Below are 22,431 nucleotides of genomic sequence, written 5' to 3'. Positions count from 1 at the left end.
GTCCCAAAGGAACTGTCGCAGTCTGTAGAATACTAGCCCATTGTGCACTTCTCTGACCTGGAAAACATGCTTGTTTTTGAATCGCTACCTTACCTCTTCTTCCAGGCCTTCTGCCCCCTCCAGTGCCACTGCTCTCTCTTGCTTTACACTTTGGCCCCACCTGTGAAAGACCAATAGAAATCCTGAACTTGTCTTAGTCCCTTTCGCATTCTAAATGAATGCAGCCCCACAAACTCCCTGTTGTTGTTGCAGCTTGTCAGAGAAAAAACTCAGTAACCTCACAACAACCAAGTGGCATCATAAGGGTCAAGGCTAAGGATTCTAAACTCCCGTCATCTTTTCTGGGATTTGTTTTTCTCTAAAACTAACTCATTTTGGGCAGGGAATATACAACACACCCTGTGCTGCTGATGGTGGTAAAGAGAGCATTAGCTCTGAATCTCACAGTAGTAAGGGGATATACATCAAGCAGGCACCTGCATTCATTCTACTTCTTCCCCATCCACTCTTGGCAAACTTCTTCTAGAAGGGTCATCCTGTTAGTGTGGTAGTGTCACCATAAAGATTAACAGTTATATTGTAGCACAAACTTTTGTAATCTAGAGGCCACTTCACCAGATGAACCAAGTATCAGCTGAAGGTACACACAAATACCTGTCAACTGAGGATAACACTTCAGCCAGCTGTAGTCCATTAAAGTTTATACTACAATAAATAGGTTAGTTTTTGAAGGTGCACTGTTGTTTTTACCCTTTGGAAAGGTTTTGTTCATTGTGCGGTATCTGCTACAAGTTAACCATCCCCTACACTTGCCATCTCTCAAATTTTATCCTATCTGGACAAAAAAATGTGTTACCACCTATACTACACCTGATGGACATGTTTATTTCTCAGCCCTTCTCAAATGCCCAGTACCACCACCTGGTTATCCCATGACATGAAGTGACTGGAGAAGAAAAACTCCTGCCTGAATCACTGCCCCTAACCTGGGAGGTGGGAAAGCAGTTGCTGGGTGGACAGATAGGCTTTGGAATAGAGGGTAAGCATGCCCCATGCTCATATGTGATTGCAACCTCTCCAAAACTAAGCAAGCTGGGCTGAGTCCATATCCTATATATTCTGTGCAGCTGCTGCATAAGCATAAAATTTGATGCTCACCATCAAGTGTATTGAGTGTGCCAGAATGTAGAGTATGTGGCACTCTGGTGGATGTGTACACTCAGCATTCATTTTTAAAACCTACAAGTTCCTAGCCCTTATTATTCTGAATCAAAGCTTACAAATGTGTGGGTAAGAGCTGGTGAAATCAGATGGAAGGGATTAACTGGGTGGGATTTGCACATGGTCAGAAGGACTACCCATAACTCCCCCTACAAATCCATCTTCCCTCAAACTCTACACCCTTCCCTCTGTGCAATCCCCTTGTCATTGCCAGGAATTCCAAGCTCCTTGAAAATCTGGATCTTTGAAACAGTAAGTTATGGAACTTGGATCTTGCCTTCTTTGGTTGGGAAAAGTAGAATCCTGGGAAAGAGAGAGCCGTAGCAGCTTCAGGGCCATTCACCGGCATATTCTTCGTGCCAGCTCCACTGCCTGTACAGCAACTCACAGTGAACAGATATGTCAGTCATGGCGCACTGCACAGCCACCTGGAGGGACAAGGCAACAACTAACTGTAGCGGCTAATCCATCAATTCCCACTCCCCATATCAGCATCCCATACAGGAGCCCAGGGCAGAGCAGAGTTGTGGACAGACATCCACAGCAGGCAACCTACGGCTGCCTGTTCCTTGCAATAAGGACAGTGAGCAAGTGCTCCAAGAACATGAACAGGCTCTGTCTTTGCAGTGCAGGAGGCATACAGCCACCATTAGACAGATTCTTCAAGAAAGCATGGAGATTCTTATTTAGCTACTGTAATTAGCAGCTAAAAATAGACCTACCTTTTTCAGGAGCACTCAAATGGGAGCTGTAACAGTGCCACTGCATTTTGTGTGTCCTTTTGCTAATGTGGGTTCTTCTCTGCAGGAATAATAGAGTGCCTTTCTTGCACTACTGAATGGCTGGCCCCAAGCAGCCCCCAAGACTCCATATGGGAGTAGTTTCCAAATCAGACCAGAGCCATGATCAACTTTCATTTCAGAAATTATGCTCTGCATCACATAAACACACACCTGTACAAACGCCATCCCTTCCTTCATATTCCCAGCCCACCATGACAATTCACCCATCTCCAGGACGGTTGTTCCATTTCCACCTTTGCCCTCCAAAGTCTAGCAAACCATGCCTATAATCCAAGTTCTCCTATTATTACCCTGTACTAAACCCATCCCCATGAATTCCTCCCATCAACCCACCCTTTTACACAGAGCGGTGTTGAAGCCGGGCTCATCCCTGAAACCGAACATCTTAGTGGACCTCTGTGCATGTGCAAAGGGCATTTTCTCGGCGCAGAATAAATCAGACCGCTAGGAGGCAGGGCTTGCCACGCAGGCTCGAGCCCCCATCGTGCAAACACAGCCCTCCCCGGCTACCACTAGCAGAGTCCGTTCCACGCTCAGCTCCCATCCCCAGCACCAGCCACCGCCTCCCTTCCCCGGTTCCCCCCAGCCCTTCTCCTCCAGCCCACCTCCCCAGCAGGCCCCGTGTGTATCCGTGGGGGTGGAAAGGGCTTGGAGAGCACCCCCCGTGCAGGCCTGCGCGGCCCCAGCTCCTCCTTACAGCTCCCACGCGGCTGTTTGGTGTCTCTATGGAAACCTCGGAGACCCGGCACGGCAAGCGCTTGCAGCGCGGACGCTCTTTTGCCCCGATTAAGCTGCGAAAAAACCAACAAAACCCCAAACCCGGGAATGGGCAGATGAGGTGCGGCCAGAGGTCTCAGGTCGGAGACCCCAAAGTACCCCCCCGCCGCCACCCCCAAAGGAGAGGCATCTTTCTTCATCCTTCTTACCAACACCTTCTGAAAGAGTTTGGGGTCACAGAATCGCAGCGAGTCTCGGGCGGGGCGGGGCGGGGCGGGGGGAGCGACCTTCTCTGCTCTTCGGAGGTGTCCCAAGTGCTTCCCCACGAACTCCTACTCATCCACCCTCTCCCCCTTCGCTTCGCTGTCTCCAGCAGGTGGTGCTGCTTGCTTGCTTTCCTACTCTTCTCAATTTTCCTTTTGCACTTGGCGCGGGGTGTGTGTGTGTGCGGGGCTGGATTTGGAGAGGCAGCCCACAGCCTTCTCCAGAGAGACAGAGCTTAAGGCAGGGGTTCCCAACCTTGCCCACCATCTATAGTAGCCCCACAACATCTGGGCATCACCACTGCCTTCTTCAGGACGTTTGGTCACCAAGCTGGAGTGATGCGGTGGGGTGGAGATTTCCATTGCCTGAAAAGTGGAGTGCTGTGCACACAGACTAGACACAAAAGAGTTATAAAGTTAAAAACTACAGATAGAAAATATCTGCTTTGTGTCAAGGTATGGATCCAGAAAGGGAGGAGGGAAACTTTTGGAGCAGAGTAGAAGAGCAAGCACCTTGAGCAACAAAAATTACAAATACCATTCAGTGCTCCCTTCACACTAACTGAAAAGGACATAAGCCCCCATTTACCTGAAATGTGGCAATTTCCACCACCTGGCTACCACCAATGAATGCCATCTTCCCACCTGCCTCTGATGAATCATCCACACATATTGCTTCTCTTTGGGTGTGATATGTGGGCCATGCTACACAGGCACACATGAATACTTTACCTATAACAATTGAATTCAAAACTATCCTACCTCTGGTTGTGAGTGTATGAAGCCCAGATGGGGCTCAGTGGGAAAGTTTTTGGCACAGAAGTCAGGCCCAGCTTGAAAGAAAGGGTGAATGGCATTAAGGAACTAACAGCATGGAACCTGCACAGAATGTTCAAGATGCCTTACCTGTGACATCAAAGGGTACCAGAATCACTTCATATTCTGGGCTTCTGTTCCATTATCTTGGTCCCTTTGCTTCCAAAGAACATGTACCTACATTCACCCTTGGCTGAGAATGGCACTGAAATACCAGCCATCACTAAGCCAGAAGGGTTTAGTAATACCTCCATTGTTATGAACTTTCTTTGGCTTGTATGGTAGAGTGCATAGGGCCAAAGTTTTGCATTGTGTACAGGGGAAAAGAAGGGACCAATTGCAGCACAAATGAACACCTCCTCATGTCCTAACTAGGTAAACTGGGAATAATTCATCAGTGTCAATACTAGAGTAGGACTATGTGAATGACACTGAGACTACCATGGGGGCATGAGGTAAGGAGATTCACATATAAGGCCATTAGTGCCAAACTGGACGTTCAGAAGAGACAATAATGGCAAATGAGAAGCCAGTCTCAGGAGCTAGAAATTCATTGTCCCATGCTGCAAATACATTTTGCCAACACAGCCACACTTTTAGGACCTTCTCCATAAGAACAGCCTTGCTGGATCAGGCCCAAGGCCCATCTAGTCCAGCATCCTCTTTCACACAGAGGCCCATCAGTTGCCACTGGGAAGCCTACAGGCAGGAGTTGAGGGCATGCCCTCCTTCCTGCTGTTACTCCCCTGCAGCTGGTATCCAGAGGCATCCTGCCTCTGAGGCTGGAGGTGGCTTGTAGCCCTCAGACTAATAGGCATTGATAGATCTCTCCTCCATAAAGTTATTCAAACCACTCTTAAAGCCATCCAGATTGTTGGTTGCCACCACATCTTGTGGCAGAGAATTCCATAAGCTGATTATGCGTTGTGTGGAAAAATAATTCCTTTTGTTGGCCCTAATTTTATGGGCAGAACAATGGGATGACCCCTGGTCCTAGTGTTCTACAATGTCCTTCAAGTATGGTATCCAGAATTGTAAGCAGTACTCCAAGTGTGGTTTCACCATAATTTTTGTAAGGGCATTATAATATTAGCAGTTTTATTTTCAATGCCCTTCCTAATGACCCCTAGCATGGAATTGGCCTTTTCCACAGCTGCCACACATTGAATTGACACTTTCAGCGAGCTGTCCACCATGACTCCAAGATTGCTCTCTTGGTCAGTCACTGACAGCTTAGACTCCATCAGTGTATATGTGAAGTTGGGGTTTTTTGCGCCAATATGCATAACTTTACACTTTCCAACACTGCACCACGTTTGCCATTTTGTCACCCAATCCCCCAGATTGGAGAGATCCTTTTGGAGTACCTCACAATCTGTTTTGGATTTAACTACCCTAAATACTTTGGTGTCATCTGCAAATTTGACCACCTCTCTTAACTTCTGGATCACTTATGAATAAATTAAAAAGCACCAGTCCCAGTAGAGATCCCTGGGGGACTCAATTTCTTACTTCTCTCCATTGTGAAGACTCTCCATTTATACCTAACCTCTGTTTCCTGTCCTTCAACCAGTTAGCAAGCCACATATGTACTTGTCTCCTTATCCCATGACTGCTAAGTTTTCTCAAGCGTCTTTGCTGGGGAACTTTGTCAGAAGCTTTTTGGAAGTCCAGGTATACTATGTCAACTGGATCACCTTTATCCACATTAGGGATGTGCACAAATTGATTGTTTTTAATCCAATTTGTGCCCCAAACAAATCACCCCTGATTTGTTTTGTGTCTAAATCCACCCCACCCAAATCACGCCAGATTCGATTTGTATTTGCTTCAATTTGATTCAGACCACTTAAAGCCCGAGGGGCACCAAATGTGGGTGGTGGGTACTGTAGGTCCCATGGGTGCCATCTACTACCCAAATTTCAAGACAGTGGGACACTTGGTTGATTTTTAATTAAGTTTTTTAGTTTTTAGTGATTTTGAACATGTCCATCATAGGAAACAATAGGGATTCAAAATTGCCATATCCTAACCCTAACATAGATCCCCAGCTTTCATTAAAAGAAGAAGAGGAAGAAGAGGAAGAAGGCAGCTAAGCTCTAGCCCTTGCAGAAGTGGAGTTATGGAGCAAGATGTGCAGTCATTATTTTTCGAGTGTTTGGATTATTTGGTGTATAATAATGTTTCCTCATAATGAATCCCTATGAGGATTCATTGCACACCTTCATTTCTTCTGTTCACTTTGACTGTCACCGGACAGTGCCAACTGTCAACTGCCATGTGTCAACTACACCCCCCACCAGGGTATTCAGTTTATTTTTTAGGTATTTTTGAAGTGTTTGGATTCTTTGGTGTCTTCATTATACACCTTCATTTCTTCTGTTCATTTTGACCCCACTGCTTTGCAGGTGAGGGTGGGGAATTAGTGGCATCCCATGTTCCAACTACCCCCCAACCCACAAGGTACTCAGTTTATATTTTAGGAATTTTTGATGTGTTTAGACTCTTTGGTGTGTAATTAATCCTCATAGGGATTCATTAGGAGGAAAGGTAATTAGACACCAGAGAGCCTAAATACTTGGGAAAAATCCTAGAACATAAACTGAGTAGTACCCCACTGCCTTGCAGGTGGGAGTGGGGTGTAGTTGGCACATGGCAGTTGCCAACTGGCACTGTCAAAAAGACAGCAAAAACGAATGGAAGAAATGAAGGTGTGTAAGAAATCCTCATAGGGATTCATTGAAGAGAAATTATACACCAAAGAATCCAAACACATGAAAAATAGTGACCACACATTTTGCTTCATAACTCCACTTCTACAAGGGCTAGAGCTTAGCTTTTTAAAAAAATTAAAGCTGGGAATCTAGGGGAATTAATAGGAGGGATCCAAATCTCAAATCGATTCGAATAGAATCAGGAGTGATTTGAACCCAAATCTAGCCAATGGACCACAGGGGTGATTTGTCTCCAAATCACCTGAATCAGCTAGATTTGGGGACAAATTGATTTGTACCTGAATCAATTTGCACATCCCTAATCCACATGCCTGTTGACACTCTCAAAGAACTCCAAAAGGTTCGTGGGGCAATATTTACCTTTGCAGAAGACATGCTGGTTCTCCCCCAGCAGGTCCTGTTCTTCTATGTACTTTACAATGTTAGCCTTCAGAATGCTTTCCATCAGTTTGCCCGGAACAGACATTAAGCTAACCTGCCTGTAATTTCCCAGATCCTCCCCAGGATCCCTTTGTTCCCAACTGCTTTGTTCAGTTGTACAGTTAAGACAGCCCCCTTTTTCCTTGCTTGTCTTTGTCACACTTGGCAGGTGCTCCACTTATCGCAATGCTTGGCTTCAAAGCCATTGCAACCTTCCTCCTACTTACGTTTAGCACAGGGGGAAAGACGCATACATGACTGCATATGAAATATAGCGTGCGGATTAATTTTGGCACCCATGTGTAAGATCAAGCAGTAGGAAGCAGCCTTCAATTCCATTTATAGAGTACAGCTCAACAGTCTCTCAGCCACAACAGGGGACCCTGAGCTTGAGGAACCAGCAGGACAACTTCTGCTTAGTTAGAGTCATTGCCTAAACCACAGCGTGACAGCTAACCTCAAGAGAGCAGAGGCTTTGATGGGGGTTGGGGGGAGAGTGTAAAGTGGGGCTTAGTTATTTGTACACACCTTTCTCCTGCAAAGAAGGAGAAAGGTGTGTACACACCTTTGCCACTAGAAGAAACTGTTTTGAAAAGATTTGATATAAGGACATTTGGGGCTGGTTCAGAATATGCTTCCAGCAGCCAATCCTAATGACATAGGGAAAGAGTGTGGGCATGCAAGTCACCCCAACACTTGTCACAGAGGGAAACAATGGGGCAAGGGGATCAAAATTATCCCTCAATGCATGTTTCAATGCTATTTTACAGTTGTATTGAAATCACCTGTTGGCCACTTCATATGGGGTGAAGGAAGATATGACCACACCCATGCTTCTCCACACATTTAGGATGGATCAGTCAGAGACAAGGCCTCTTGTCTACCTCTATCTGAGGAACAGGCAGCCAGTGTAGGATTTAGCAAATGATGTACTTTTGGCAGTTTGCAGAATAAGTGTCATAGTCAAGGAAATACAGTTCATTTTACCCAACCTTTAAAACAGGTTATCTCCTGTATCACTGTGAGCTAGAGGGAAGAGAATGCAGATCCCCTGTTCCAGCAGCAAGCCCTACCCAGCTGAAGTGCTTCTTCGCTACCGGAAAGACTAGCTGTTCTTTGAAAAGCAAGGGAGCTTCCTGGGAGAGCCTCAAAACATCACTGAACATATTCTCCTTTCTAGGAGCTTTCTAACATGAGGGGGAAAAAACCCCCCAAAAGGATGCTGTGCTCACATAGTGTCCTGAAAGTGCACTTGCAAACCCCACAACACCACACTGTTCATGGTTACAGCTTTTGAAGAGGCAGGTATCAAAGTGCAATTGCGATTGCCTTCATGATTGTGTGATTGGGGCTCCTCAACCTTCCAATCACAGAAATGGCCATCATGCTTACAGTGTTTGCTTCTTTAAACACCATAAGCTTGGAGAGTGTAGAAAGGGTGATGCTTCTTGGTACTAATGTGCCAGGGCAGGATTTCTGGACATGCTCTCAGGACATAGATTTCTGGACATGCTCTCAGTGCATAAGTACAGCATCCTTTTTGGCGGGGGTGGGTGGTGGGGGTGGGTGCATGTCTGAGGCAGGCTGTGAATAATTGTGATCCCTTCTAATATCACATTGGTTGGTGGTCCACTGACTGCCAACTGGATAGTGAAATGAGGCCAACCACTCAGAAGGCAGAACTTTCTGTATATTCTGGCCACTCCAAGTATGGTTTGTAATATACTGGCTTGTAAAATTAAACCAAATTTTTAAAGTGGCGCAACAAGGGCCTATGCTTGGTAACATCCAGGACCTATAGAAAGCTGGGGCAGATGAGTATCGGTTAAAAAGAAAGGAAAGTGGTGAGTGAGCTGGCCTGCTCAAGCACTCAGAAAGCTTAAATTATCTTGGCAGGGGTGGTGGTAGTTGGTGGGGTGGGGAATTAGGACAAGGGAGAGGGACATCATGAAGTTAAAGAACTCCCCAGTGCTGTACAGGGAGGTTTGGGGAGGGGAGGAAAAAGGACATCTTTACCCTCTCTTCCACTCTTCAAACAGTCTCCCCCTGCATATCGCAATGAAGTGTTTAACATGGGACAGCTAGCCCTAAACCTAAACCGAAGCCCTTAAGTGCTAGAAAGCACAGCGGAAAGCTTTAGATGGTAAAAAAGGGGGAAAAGAAGAGGAATAATTTCCCTTTCCCACTCCTCCAGTCCCAAGCAGCACAAGAAGTCTTCTGTCAGTCTGGCTGGGGATAAACTACAATGTTTGTTGCAGGGTTCTACTTGTGCACACATGTTATATATACATGTATATGTCACTGTACACAATTAGGAGCATATATAATTCCACAGAAGTATCTAATGCCAGTTGCCTTTGTTTGGGTGAATGCAGCCTATCTGCCACTTAAAATGCAGAAGTATAGAGCCATCAGGTGAGAATATTCGTTCTAGGGAAAACACTCCTTTGTGAAAACCGGGCTTTGTCAGTGAACTCAGCACTTCCTAGGAAGCACATCTCCAAAATGGAAGAGGCAGGGCACAGCACCACAGAAAAACCATGCAAGCACCCTTATTTCAGGAGGCAAGAAAAAAGGCTTTAATAGGGAAGGTCCCAGAATAAGAAAGTTACAGCAAGTGCCATAGCAAAAAGAACCAAGAGTTACAGATTCCAGCTCCGTCCCGTTCTGCTGATGCATGGCCTGACCCCTCCCATCATAGCTCCCTCTGGCACAGGTGTGGAAGGGAACAGAAAGGGTAGAACAGGAGGCAGTGCTGTGCTCAGAATGCTCTGATCCCTGTGGGAGTGGGGCAGGGGGATGTGGAATGGGGGAGAGGGAGTTCCCTCCAGAGACTGGAGTGACTTGGCACGGGGGGGTGGGAGGGGGGCAGAGAGTGCAGTCTGCTAGACAAATCATGACTCCTATGCATAACCTGGGAAGTGAGTCAGGGTAGTCACGCTGTAGTCACCCCAGTGTTGGCTGCGCCAAGACTGGCTGCCATTTCAGACAGAAATGTTTCAGTCCTCTTTTACTGGTCCCCATATGAAGAGATAAAGGCAGCTTTTTGTCAGCTATTAGAGGTGATTTTTACATGAGCAGAATTGAGCTGTAACTCCTGCAGCAACTCTTGCCAAGGGTTGCTAGCTAGCGCAACCAATCCCTACCCCCTTTCCCAACAAGGACATGGCCACAAGGAGACTCAAGTAGATAAATTATAGCAAGTGATCAATCATTTAAAAAAAAAAGGAGAGAGAAGATATCAAGTCGACACAGTCTTAAACAAGCACAGTTTTGTTCCAAAAATATTAAAAAGCACCCTCCCCTCCCCTGGGCACACTGGCGAGCATGGTGTACATTTAGCTGGGACAGCCCCCGCAGGTCTGGCTGCTTCTCATCTCACTCCTGAGCTGTGGCCCTCTCTGTAGCCCCAGCAAAGTGGCTGTGCAGAGAGAATGAGAAAGCAAAGCTGTGGACTCCAGCCCTCGGTCTAGAACTGTGGGGGGGGGGGAGTGGGGAGAGAAAAAAGGAAATATATTAATTTAAAACTGTACTTATCCAACTGACCTAAGTTTTTTAATTCTCTGGTCTTTTATTTGCTTTAATTCCCCCCTCCCATTTTTTAACCCCCCACAACCTGTGTCTCTGGGCAGTTTACAGTTAAAATCATCTAAACATTAAAATTAAAAACCCAACTTTAAAATATTGAAACTATAAATCTAATTAAAACATGGGTGAATAAATATGTCTACAGTCCTTTTTCAAAATTGCCAGAGATGGGGAGGCTCTTATTTCAACAGGGAGCACATTCCAAAGTCCAGGGGCAGCAATGGAGAAGGCCAGTTCTTGAGTAGCCACCAAATGAGTTTGTGGCAACTGCAGACGAACCTCTCCAGATGATCTTAACAGGTGGTAGGGCTCATGGTGAAGATGTTCTCTAAGCTGTTTAGGGCTTTACAGGTAACTAGCTGATCCGACACAGACCATCTGCGCCCCTCATCCTCTCTGTCATTTCTCCCCCTCCCTTTAGCCCCTGTCCGTTCTGCACTTGATTTTCCTTTCCCTCCCTGCCTGCCAGTGGTGCTTTCTCTCCCTGCCAGCTGTGCTGGGCTGTGCTGTGTGAGCTTTCCCTCCCCGCTGGCTGTACCACCGTTTTGAGGTCCTTCATCTCAAGAAACAGATGCAGATGGTGTATCAGCTGAAGCTGAAAAAAGCACCTCTGGCCACAGCTTCAATCTGGGACACCAGGGAGAGGTTCGGATCCAGAAGCACCCCCAGACTGCGTAAATGTTCCTTCTGGCAGAGTTGACCCCATCCAGAACCAGCAGATCAAAAAAGTCTCCTGAGTTCCGACCCCACACAATAAGTACCTCTGTCTTATCTGGATTCAGCCTCAATTTGTTATCCCTCATCCAGCCCATTACTGCCTCCAGGCAGGCATTTAGGGAGGTTATGCCTTTTCCTGATGATGATGACATGGAGAAATAGATTTGGGCATCAGCAAAATACTGATAACATCCCGCACCAAATCTCCTAATGATCTTTCCCTGCAGTTTCTTGTAGATGTTAAACATCTGACACAGTATGGAACCCTGAGGGTCACCGTATGAAAGTTCAGATTCTGAAGAACAACTGTCTCCAAGAGACAACATCTGGAATCTGCCCAGGAGGTAGGAGTGGAACCTCCTACTCCATTTGTGAGCAATTTTTATGTTTGCTATTTTAATAGTTTTATTATGTTGCAAACCACCTTGAGTATTTTGATGGAAAGGTGGAATAAAAATAATTTAAATCACACCAGCTGATGTATTACCACTTCCTTCACCCTAATAAAACTGGATAATCGTTGCAATTTACAGGACTGTGCCCTAGAAACCTTAACTAGACCTTGCAAGGGGAGAAACCCAGCTCTTGTGCTATCTCCCTTTCTCCTTCTCCCAGCAATTTTTGTGTTTTTATTGCTACATGAAGCACCTGACAAGCCATTTAGATTATGTCACCTGGAGCACAGAATCATCCAAGCCCTACCAGGAACATTTGCTTCCCACTGGAACCTTTCCTAGAGTGAGCAACAATGCATATGTACAGAATCATTTCTACAGCACTTTACAATTCTTTTCCTATTGTGGCCAGAAGTAGCAAACAAAGCTAAAATGTAATTGACTTAAGTCTACTCAATAAGCTGTATTTGAACTTAGGGCTCTCGTGCAGAGACACAGTATTATACCACAAAACCCCTGTTGCATCCAAAACATTAAACTGGCAATACCTCCTCTGAGTGGGTGAAGTTCTCTATTTCATCGCTAAACTCTGACTTTGTTTAGGACCCACCTGTCATTCTCACCTCACCTACAGTCTACCCTTCTATTATGGTGGGCAGTCAGCAGACTGCTATCAACAAGCTCCTACAACCCACTAGTGAACTTTGGTATGTCATTAGAGCAGCACTTCTGTAGCATTTAGCCAACTCTTACATTCTTGAGGAACTCCTCGGCCACAATGCGAGCTCTGGCATTGACTGACAGCTTCATCTCACTGATTTCTTTGTCGATTTCCTCCATGAAATGAATGACAAAGTCCACCAGTTTGTGTTTGTACATCTGCTCTGTATGGAAGTTTGTGATCAGGAAGCTGATGTCATAGCCCTGGTACAAAAGAGAGAGCAGCAAGACATCATCATCTGTTAAGCCAAGAGGTTTCCATTATTCCTCCTAGTCACTCCTTCAGCTACCTAGCAGGAGCAGCAAGGAAACCTAGGGCAGACAAGCAGTTTTGATCATTAGTATCTAGCAGAATGAAGATGTGTTCTTTCAAGAAGCAATAGCATCTGCAGATGGGTAGTTTTAGGGTCCTGGCATAGAAACATCTGAAGCCAGACTATGACAGCCATGCAGTAGATTCTAATAGACAGAACACACTGGGTTAAGTGCAAATAATGGACCTCCGCTCTGTTGGTTGGGTCAACAGTTAACTTCCGATACTTCTATGCCACCAGTCACGGGGACAGCCATCTTGCATTCTTCTGAGCGTATGCAAATGCATGCAAGCAAACAGCATTCCACTGTGACCAAGCTATCAAAAGCTAAGATAGCAGCATTCACCCTTGGTCATTCGAATACTAATCAGACTCATCAAGTCCCAGACAGGAGTGTTCTAAGGGTTCTAAAATCACACAGCCTGATGTGTTGGGAGACAAAATCTTGTCTCCCAACAGTACTTAATATTACTTGTGGCATATCCCACTCCCCAGTGTTAAAGCTACTATCAAAGTAGTGGCTCATGTAGGATGTTGCTCAAAGACAAAGAAAATAGCACCTTGCTGACCCTCACCAAGTCTCCTCACCTCAACAGGTTTCCGGCGTAAAATGAAGAAGTTCTCTGCTCTCATCATCATGAAGCGCATGAACTTGTGACACAGGATTTTCTCAATCTCATCAGCCTGCAGAAGGCAAAGGGATGCTCGCCATCAGTATTTCCTCTTGGCTGCCTTGCAGCAACCATCCCACCTCTTGTGCTCAACTTACCTGCTTCACAGCAATGCTGACACGTACAGAGTTGATGGACCCTTCAATGAGGACTTTCTCTTTCTCATTTCTGCTGATGATCACTGGCTGCAACAACAGTTCCTTGCTGCTTCTGCAAACCAGAGAAAGACATATCCATATCAAAGAACACCCTGAGGAGGGTACTTCCAAACTGTTTTAGGTTGATTCCAGCATAATATCACCCATTGTTCTCTACACACAATAGCATGTGTGTGTTTAAATGCAATCTCAGTTCCCCCCCACCACAATCACTTATCTAGGAGCAAGGGTTTTCTAGTTTCCAAAGCTTCTACCTTTGCTTGCTAAGGGTAGACAGCATATAATGTGCAAAGTACAACAGGCCCTCCAAAATCCTCCCTACCTCCCAGCAGCTGCTCCAGTGAAAGGAACAGAATACACTCCAGGGGGTCAGACGCTGAATACCCAAGGGCATGATGGATGAAGGATTAATTCAATTACTTGATCAGAAACACTTTCTGGACACTTTTTGATCAGTAGCACTTTCAAGTGAGCAAACAAGGCAAGGTGGGTGGCTACTAGGGAAAGGGCCTTTTCAGTGGTTGCACTGTTTATGGAATAGCCTCTCCAAGTAAAGACCTTTTTGTTAACTCAGGGCTTTTAAATTTTGATTTTTAGAACTGACTTTTTTTAAAGTTTTAAAATTTTATTGCAGTGTGTTGTGATTTCTTGTGTTGTATTTTTGCTTGATGTTTTAATGCTGTGTTGTGAGCAGCCCAGAGAACAATTTGTTATGGAGTGGTTAACAAAGTTTATTATTATTATAACCAGAAGAAGCAGTCAAGCTTCTGCACAAAGTGTCACATCACAACCATTACTCTGAATTCCGTAACATTTAAAATAATAAACAACGTTGTTTGGCATATCTCTAGAACCAACACCGAATAATTTCTTCCCTAATTATCATAACTTCTACAGGTCAGTCAGCCTAAGAATTTGTTCCTACATCTATTCTGGCAGCTGCAGGCAAGCAGCTGAGAGAAGAAGCAGCAACACCATGCAACTAATCTTGGTCCCTGTGTTTGCAACAGGAAGCATTAGTCTAACACAGAGTGAATCTGTGTAGCCAAACAGATAAGAAGTTTAGACTGGGAAGTCCAGGTTCAAATCCCTGTTTAGGCTTTATAAGTTCACGGGATGACTTTGGGTATGCCATAATTCCCTGTCTATAGAATACTGTGTTGCATGCAGAAGGTCCCAGGTCCAATCCCTGGCATACCCTGGTAAGACTGGAAAAATCCCTTCCTGAAACCCTGGAAAGCCACTGGCAGTCAGTGTAGCAACATTGAGGCAGAATGAACCAATGGCCCAACTCATATGGCAGCTGTATATATGCTGAATAATATAAACAAGTGTGTAAGCTAGGAGCTTGCAGGAGAAGCACAACAAAATCTCTGAACTCACTCTTGTGTCTCTAAGGCCTGGCAATGCATACATATGAATCATAGTGCATTAGTCATGTTGCAGTTTGATATTACTAAGCTGGTTCACTGAGACCCTGTTTAAGTATTTATCTTTTCCTATTACGCATGTGATTCAACAATACTGGGCAAAGGAACATCTGCACCAGCACTATGAATACATGTGATTATCTGTTCACAATGGCTTTTAAAACATATTTCCTACAATCTCTGTGTGACCATTCAAAGAGTAAATGCAATAGTATTTTTATCCAAGCCTGTAATGTGCCATCAATAACCAGGGATCCTAAAAATCCACATGGGTACACACACTAAATTCTGAGCAATGTCCATTTAAAGAAAAGCAAAAATTTTAGTTCGCATGTTTATGGAGAAAAAGCTAATCTACATAAGCAGTTTCTACTAAAGATTTAGAAAACTGAGTCAGAATCTGAGTGCACTACTGAGCAGACGTTAGCACAACTGCTTGCTTCCTAAGTCTTTCCATCTTGTTTCCCTGTTATTTCACACTCAACACTTTGCAATAAATGTTTAACATGAAAAACTTGGTCACCCTTTCAAAATTCTGCATTTGTACAAGGCGAGCAAGCAAAATAAAGTCTGGTCAAGTTCCTAAATTGAATGCAGTTACTTCAGCTATTCTATATGTAGATCTTTCTTCCTCTCCTTCACTCAAACACACCATTCATATTACAAAACAGGCCGTAGGAAAACTGCATACAGTATATTCTTCCAGACTCCACTATACCCTGCCAGCTTAGGCCAAGACCTATCTAGTCCAGCACTCTGCTTCCTACAATTGCCAGTTAGATGGCACTGAGAAGCCCACAAACAGGAGATGAATGCATACCCTCAACTACTATTGCCCGCCTGTAAGTGCTATTTAAAGACATCTAAACTAGTGACAACCACCACATCTTGCAGCAATGAATTCTACGGGTGAGTTTACTTGTATTTTTATACTGCCTTTCTATCTTAGACGGTACTTTAAGCAGTACACAATCAAAAATTGACACAAATATGAAACAACACACTATTGCTGTGCAATTATATGCTACATGAAGCACTTTTTGAAATTATATTTTAGAAATCTATACTCTGCTTTTTTCTATAATTCAAAATGGCTCAGACACACAATTTAGAAACAAAATGCAAGATAAAGATAATCAGATAAAAAGAAAGATCAAACCTTAACCAACTATGGGAAAACCAGACAAAATAAGTAAGTTTCAGCTAACCACCAAAACACCCACCAACGGCTAACTAGACATCCTTGGGGAGGGCTTTTCACTGGGAAGCAAAGGAGGCCTCTCTCACATTGTCAGCAGATGCATCCCTTAGAGAAGTGTCTCTTGAAATGCTCTTACAGGAAGAGCAAATTCTTGTGGGAGGAAATGGTCCCTTAAGTAGTTTGGTCCCAAACAATGCAGAGTTTTAAAGGTTAACACTGGCACTTCAAATCATATCCAGAAACAAACTGTTTACCAGTGCAGGTGGAAAAGAATGGATGTAACATGCTCTAAAGGTAAAGTGTGCCATCAAGTCGATTTAGACTCCAGATGCCCACAGAGCCCTGTGGTTTTCTTTGGTAGGATACAGGAGGGGTTTACCATTGCCTCCTCCCGTGCAGTATGAGAGGATGCCTTTCTGCGTCTTCCTATATTGCTACTGCCCGATATAGTACCAGTGGGGATTCGAACTGGCAACCTTCTGCTTGTTAGTCAAGCATTTCCCCGCTGTAGCACTTGAGGCTCTAAACGCCTTAAATTAGTCAATACCTTCATCTCTGCATTATGGACCAGCTGAAGTTTCCAAAGGGTCTTCAAGGGCAGTCCCATGTAGAGCATGTTTCAGCAACACACTGGAATGCAATTAGAGCATGGATAACCTTGGCCAGATCTGACCGAGACAGAGATGGAGGAAACTGATACACCAGCCAAGATGTGTAGAAGCTCTCCCAAGTCACAGCAGAAACTGGGCACTCTAGTGTAATGCTGAGCAGGAGAGCTCCCAATCTGCAAACCTGTTCCTTCAAGGGGAGTGCATCCCTATCCACAATCAACTGAGAAACCATCACCATCAACAGTTTTTCTGTCTTCCACCTCACCCAGATTTAATTTCAGTTTGTCTGTCTTCATCTATCCCCTCACTGCCTTTGTAAAGAAGTGTTTTTTGTCCATCCTAAAATTTCCTACCAATAAGTTTCTTGATGAAACACTACTTCTAGTATTGTGATCAAGAGGGAAAAGCCTCTCACTATCCACTTTCTCCACACCATGCATAATTTTTAAAGCTGCAGTCATGTTTGCCTTAGTCCACTTTTTGCTAAATTAATAAAACAAACATTGTAGCTTTCCCCCAAAAGAACAGTGTTTCAGCCCTCTGATCATTTGTCAGAATCTTCTGCACCTTTTTCAGTTCTACAATTTCTGTTTTGAGATGTGGTGAGCAATATATATACTTGGGGGATTTTTTCCTTCCCTCCATTGTGAATGTTGTTCATTTATTCTACTCTGTTTTCTGTTTGTTTGTTAAGTTACCAATCTTAACAAATCTTAATCTTACCAAAGGCTTTTTACACAGTTTATATAGCAAAAGGAATGAAAAAATGTTTCCCTGTCCCCAAAGCACTCACAATCTAAGAAGAAACAAAAGGAAACACCAGCAAACTGCCGCTGTGAGGGACTCTGTGCTGAGATGAAATAGGGACAGTTGCTGTCCCCCTATTAAATATAAAGGGAGCTACCACTTTAAAAATATGCTTCTTTGCCCAGTTAGCAGGGATTTTAGGGATATGTTTCATTTTTTTGTTAGAAGATCTGGATTTCTATGGACAGTGTCAATACATCAGCTTGCAAGAGAGTGCTACAGAAAAGACTTTAGATTGCACCTGCAACCAAGCCACTCTTGAGGATCAAATTAATTAAGAATGGAACTTACAGCAACCAGCCAGAAGGAATCAGCCTATGGTAACTGAAATGGGGGCGGCCCAGACCAACCACTGAAAGGTGATGCAGGGCATATAGTATTGTGTTAGTTGGAGCACAGAAGTAATAACATGATCTTCCTCAAGACCCAGAAGAGTAGTCAAGGAAACTGAAAACTGGGCCAATGAACCTGGATTTTAGCACTGAGGTTTGTAGGAGATGCAACATAGGCCATCTTCTAATACAACAATAAAAGCCAAAGAAAGAATGTTCCACAATCAAGTAACAAGAGCCAGTTTCTTCTGTGTCTCTTCATTTGTTCCAATATTAGCCTACAGACGACAGTTTGTGCATTTGGTTCAATAAAACTTTGACCAAGTTTAACATTGGTGTACAGATTTCAAAGAGCCAGGATATCTTTGAAAGTCTAGAGAAGCTTAGGGTACTGACACTCTGCACATCAGAGTATCTTAACACATCAGAGTATTTATGAGAGATGGAGCAATTCCAAGACTGAAGGTTCAGCAATGGAACCAATTACCCAGGAGAGGGTGCTTCTCTCTCACTGAAAGTCTTCCCCAACAGACTGCCCAGTCTCTGCTTGATGTTTTCACTCTGGATTTACACTAGGCTCCCTTCATGATTCTATGAGCCTCGTTTACTGCTGGTCCAACACTCTTTCTGTAGTTACTGGAACCACATCTAAGATTATGTGTAAATCCTAGGACATTTCAAATTCACATATAATGCACTATTTCTAGAAGCAGGGCTTCATCAGTTTGCTTACACTGTTGGTGCTCATTTGTCATGAAGGACACCACTTTCTCTGCTCATGGAGAAACAATAAGCACAAATCCATAACATCCTTTAAAAGTGTAAAAGAAGGTTGGTGGGCAGAGGAAGAACAAGTCAGACTGACCAAAGTAGAGGCAATTCTAGTGGAATTCAGTGCACTGAAATAAATGCCAAAAGAGAAGGGGAGGGTTGAAAGCAGTGGAATAGCCACCATTGGACAAGGGGAGACAAATGTCCCTGGGCCATCACAGCACCCCTCCGCCAGGGCACCAATGTTCCCTTTGAAGTGTGTCCATGTGCTCACATGTTTTTTCTATGTCTGCACAGTTAATTCTAAATCCCGTTCAGGTTGAATCAGGAAGGCCCGACTCTGAATGCACGTGTGCACATACTGCCTTAAAACAGCCACCCAGAAGAAAACTCATTCTGAACACAAATGAAAACAAGTTGTTCTAGTAAGAACTGATCAGCCTACTTTCCTTTCACTGTCTCTACAAATGGACTAAATTTGGTTCAAATCGAGGTCCACAAGTTAGATCTCTTGCACCTCAAATGTTTATGCATCTGCCATCTTGGATCAGGGTGGATGACAGAATCACAAACTACACACTGAGGTGTCCCTTTGTGTCACTCATTACAACTGTACCAAATTTGGTTCAAATTGGTTAAACAGTCCTCAAGCTGGTACACTTGCTCCTCAAAAGTTCACATGTCCATCATCTTGGATTGAGGTGGATGACATCATCACAAACTACACCACTGGGGCATCCCTACGTGTCCCTACAGCTGTAGCAAATTTGGTTCAAATCGGTTAAGCGGTTCACAAGATAGCCTACTTGCATTGCAAAAGTTTATGTGTCTGTCATCAGTGTGGATGACATTACAAACTACGCCACTGAGGTGTCCCTACAACTGTATCCGGTTTGGTTCATATTGGTTCAGGTGCTGCGAAGTTGATAGCGGGGAAATACACATGGACACACATACAGAAGGCCGGGTGTTCTCTCAAGCCTACTGGAGAATAGGCTAAAAATCAGAACACTGCTTGCAGGGCACCCCTTTGTCCTCTTCCTGAACCCAGCCAGCACATAAAGTGTTTGCCAGCTGAGATTCAGAGGCCCATCCTTAACCTTTTCAAGTCAGCATTTTGTTTGCCGGCTAGAAAGGAGTGGGTGAGGTGCTGTGTGGCCCACCTTCTGAGTGCTGGCCACACCCCCTGCATCTGCCACCCATGTAGGGTGCATGACCAGCACACGCGTGGGACAAAGCGCTGGCAGAGAGAGAGAGAGAGAATGAATGAATCTGACTTATAGCAGCAGACAGAAAATATAACAAGGGAATCCAGACAAAGGAGGCAACATGAAGACTATGGTGGTTTCAGTGATCAACACACCATTCAAGCGTGCATCTAGAACTTAATTTACTGTCCACGGCCATGGTATGGATACAGAAGCAGAAAGCAAGTCAGAAGAAAAAAGGTGAACAAGTGGTAAGTTACTGCAAACTATAAAGACAGTTGCAGCAGGAGCAAGGCAAAGGAACAAGTAGTACCCATGGAGCCATTGATGTGTGGAGGACACACTTGCTTGGAGATGAGCAGAGGGCACGTTTAGCTTCCATTTGTTGATTACCAAATTCATTGAGTGATACCTATTCCACTGACATATATCACTATGTGTTGCAAACCATGGGGCGGGTTCCCTTGGGAGACCCGCAAAGGGGCAGGTGAAGGATTGCCAATTTGTACATGAATAGCCGAATAGCTGCAGCTTTCCTCAGTAGTTACCAACTAGTGGCAGCAAAATGTCTCTGTGCTTTTCCTAGCTGCTGCTTTTCCTCTGTCTTCCGACTCCAATGCAACAGAGCAAGTAGTAGCACTTTAGCAGTAACTCACAGAGAAGAAGCAACAGCTTTTGGAGGAGCCCAGAAGGAGGGAGGTCTTTGGAAGGCTCAGTGCATGCATGGAGCACCATGTTCAGAATCCTACTCTCTGAAACTGAGGACTCAAACTGGAATACATTCAGAATGGGACATTCCATATGCAAATCATGATCCAGAAAAACAGTGGCATGACAATCACCATGCAAAGTGGAAAAATTAGAAAGTAATTTGTATGGCAGTTAAGCAATCATCATGATAGACTCCACATTAAGGTGGCAGGATATTTAAGTCATGAGAATTAAGAAGAACACTACTGAAAACCTATGGAAGAGAGAATGTACTCTGATGTGTACAAAGACAAAGAGGAATGAATAAAAAGCAGAAGAGGAAGGAGAAAAAAAGAGACAGACTACTGGTAATGTGACGATTGGTCTAATCATGGTAAAGTGGAGATACAGAGAACAAAAAGTGGAATTAAAAGAGAATATCTGTGGAATGGGAGAAAAGCAGCACAGAAAGGCTATGGGAAACCTTAGAGTGTAGGATGAAAGCAAGCAAGATGCACATTGCCTTTCTACCATGTCATTCATTCCTTTTGACGTTTTCTCGCTTCCCTATGTCACTTAGCTCCTCGCTCTCTGCCCTCATCTTTTGCTTCTGCTGTACAACTAAACTCACACCTCTTTAAAAGAGCCATTCCTATCAATTGCCTTTCAGCTTCATAACTATGGTTCAAAAAATAACCATCTGAGCTCAAAGGAAGAATATAAATGTAAAAATAAGATAAAGATCATTTTTTTGCTGCAATTTATCACCTTGAGAACAAGCTAAAATTGACAGGGTCCCCAGAGAACTGTTTCCTTGCACAAATAAAAAACGTATGCAGTCGCGTTTTGATCCTCTGCTCCCATACCTGACTTCCACCTCAGGCTTGTTGTGCCGCTCCACCACTTGGGACGAGAAGTTCTCCAGGCACAGAGCAGCCTGTAGAGTTGCTCGCACTGCATTGAGATAGGGGCGGAGGGTGGCAGTCTGCAAGGAAGAAGGCAAAACTCGGCATCAGTAATTCACACACCCTAAACCTGGACCATGACATTCACGGCACACCCTGCTTTCCTTTGAATCTGTCAGAGTAGTGGTCCACTTAGCCCGGGATCGTCTCCTCTGACAGGCAATTAGCTTTCTAAAGACTCGAGCATAGATCTTTTGCAGCCTTGCTAGCCGAGACACTTTTGACAGAGTGTGGGTAGCAGCCCACAGTCCACTCTGCTGCCCCCCGCCACCGAGCCCAGCCTTCTAATTCCATCCCCACTGAAGCCACCCGACAGCAACTCCCTCCACACCTTCCCCACCGGCAGACCAGCACCCATCCGACATCCTCCTTCCTCTTCAAGGAAGCCCCCCACATGTCCTCCTCCACCCTGTCAGTCACTTCTCTTCCTCTTCCTCTTCTTCAAGGATAATGCTGACAAAAGCCCCTCGTGAAAACCCTCCTCACGGTGGGCTGCCGCTCGCTCGCCCACCGCCGCCGCCACCCACTCACCATGGCAGCAAGGGCGGAGGCGGCAGCAGAACGGGTCTGGGTCCCGGGAACGGAAGCGGAAGTACCCCTAGTGAAGAACAGTTCTCCTCTTCCGGAAAATTTGGACTATTCCAAAGCTTTCCGCGGGTGGAGGATTGCCTTTAGACCTTGGTTTCTTTTTCTCCCAAGTTACTCCAAAAAAATTTTTTAAGGCTACCTAACGGGAAGACAAAAAGATTTTTTTTTAAAAAACCATTCTCCAGAGCACAATATGCGCCTCACACAATCTCCTCCTCCTATCTCGGCGTCTCAGTTGGTATAACTCAGCCAACTTTACTCCATATTTGGAAACAAGAGAGGCAGTGGGC

The 22,431-nt window shown here is 44.7% G+C and overlaps 2 protein-coding genes across 13 annotated transcripts in view; both read right to left on the bottom strand.

The window, feature by feature from the left end:
- The window catches only part of TTLL3 (tubulin tyrosine ligase like 3), a 39,798-nt gene extending 35,909 nt beyond the window's left edge, over nucleotides 1-3,889 (bottom strand). For 3 of the 11 annotated variants that reach the window (XM_053301581.1, XM_053301572.1, XM_053301583.1), the window contains exons 1-3: nucleotides 1,944-2,339; nucleotides 1,499-1,649; nucleotides 94-160 (exon numbers count right to left, since the gene is read on the bottom strand). In XM_053301581.1, the coding sequence (XP_053157556.1) occupies nucleotides 94-160; nucleotides 1,499-1,570 (139 nt within the window). In that variant the 5' untranslated portion in view covers nucleotides 1,571-1,649; nucleotides 1,944-2,339. The other 8 variants (XM_053301574.1, XM_053301573.1, XM_053301575.1 and 5 more) reach the window with 8 other exon arrangements.
- A 5,638-nt stretch (nucleotides 3,890-9,527) lies between these two features.
- ARPC4 (actin related protein 2/3 complex subunit 4) lies at nucleotides 9,528-22,369 on the bottom strand. 2 transcript variants are annotated; one of them, XM_053301603.1, is made up of 6 exons: nucleotides 22,085-22,369; nucleotides 21,455-21,573; nucleotides 13,479-13,590; nucleotides 13,298-13,393; nucleotides 12,429-12,599; nucleotides 9,528-10,450 (listed from the first exon to the last, which is right to left on the bottom strand). In XM_053301603.1, exons 1-6 carry the CDS (start codon nucleotides 22,085-22,087, stop codon nucleotides 10,445-10,447), a joined length of 507 nt encoding a protein of 168 aa, XP_053157578.1. In that variant the 5' UTR covers nucleotides 22,088-22,369; the 3' UTR covers nucleotides 9,528-10,444. The 2 variants fall into 2 exon arrangements, with proteins under 2 accessions (XP_053157578.1, XP_053157576.1); XM_053301601.1 differs by lacking the exon at nucleotides 22,085-22,369 and adding an exon at nucleotides 21,885-22,039.
- Nucleotides 22,370-22,431: the final 62 nt, after the last annotated feature.

The sequence above is a fragment of the Hemicordylus capensis genome, chromosome 2, assembly GCF_027244095.1.
Source record: "Hemicordylus capensis ecotype Gifberg chromosome 2, rHemCap1.1.pri, whole genome shotgun sequence".
In the NCBI taxonomy this organism is placed as follows: domain Eukaryota; kingdom Metazoa; phylum Chordata; class Lepidosauria; order Squamata; family Cordylidae; genus Hemicordylus; species Hemicordylus capensis.
Note: the sequence above shows the minus strand (reverse complement) of the source record. Positions and strands in the feature narration are given on the sequence as shown.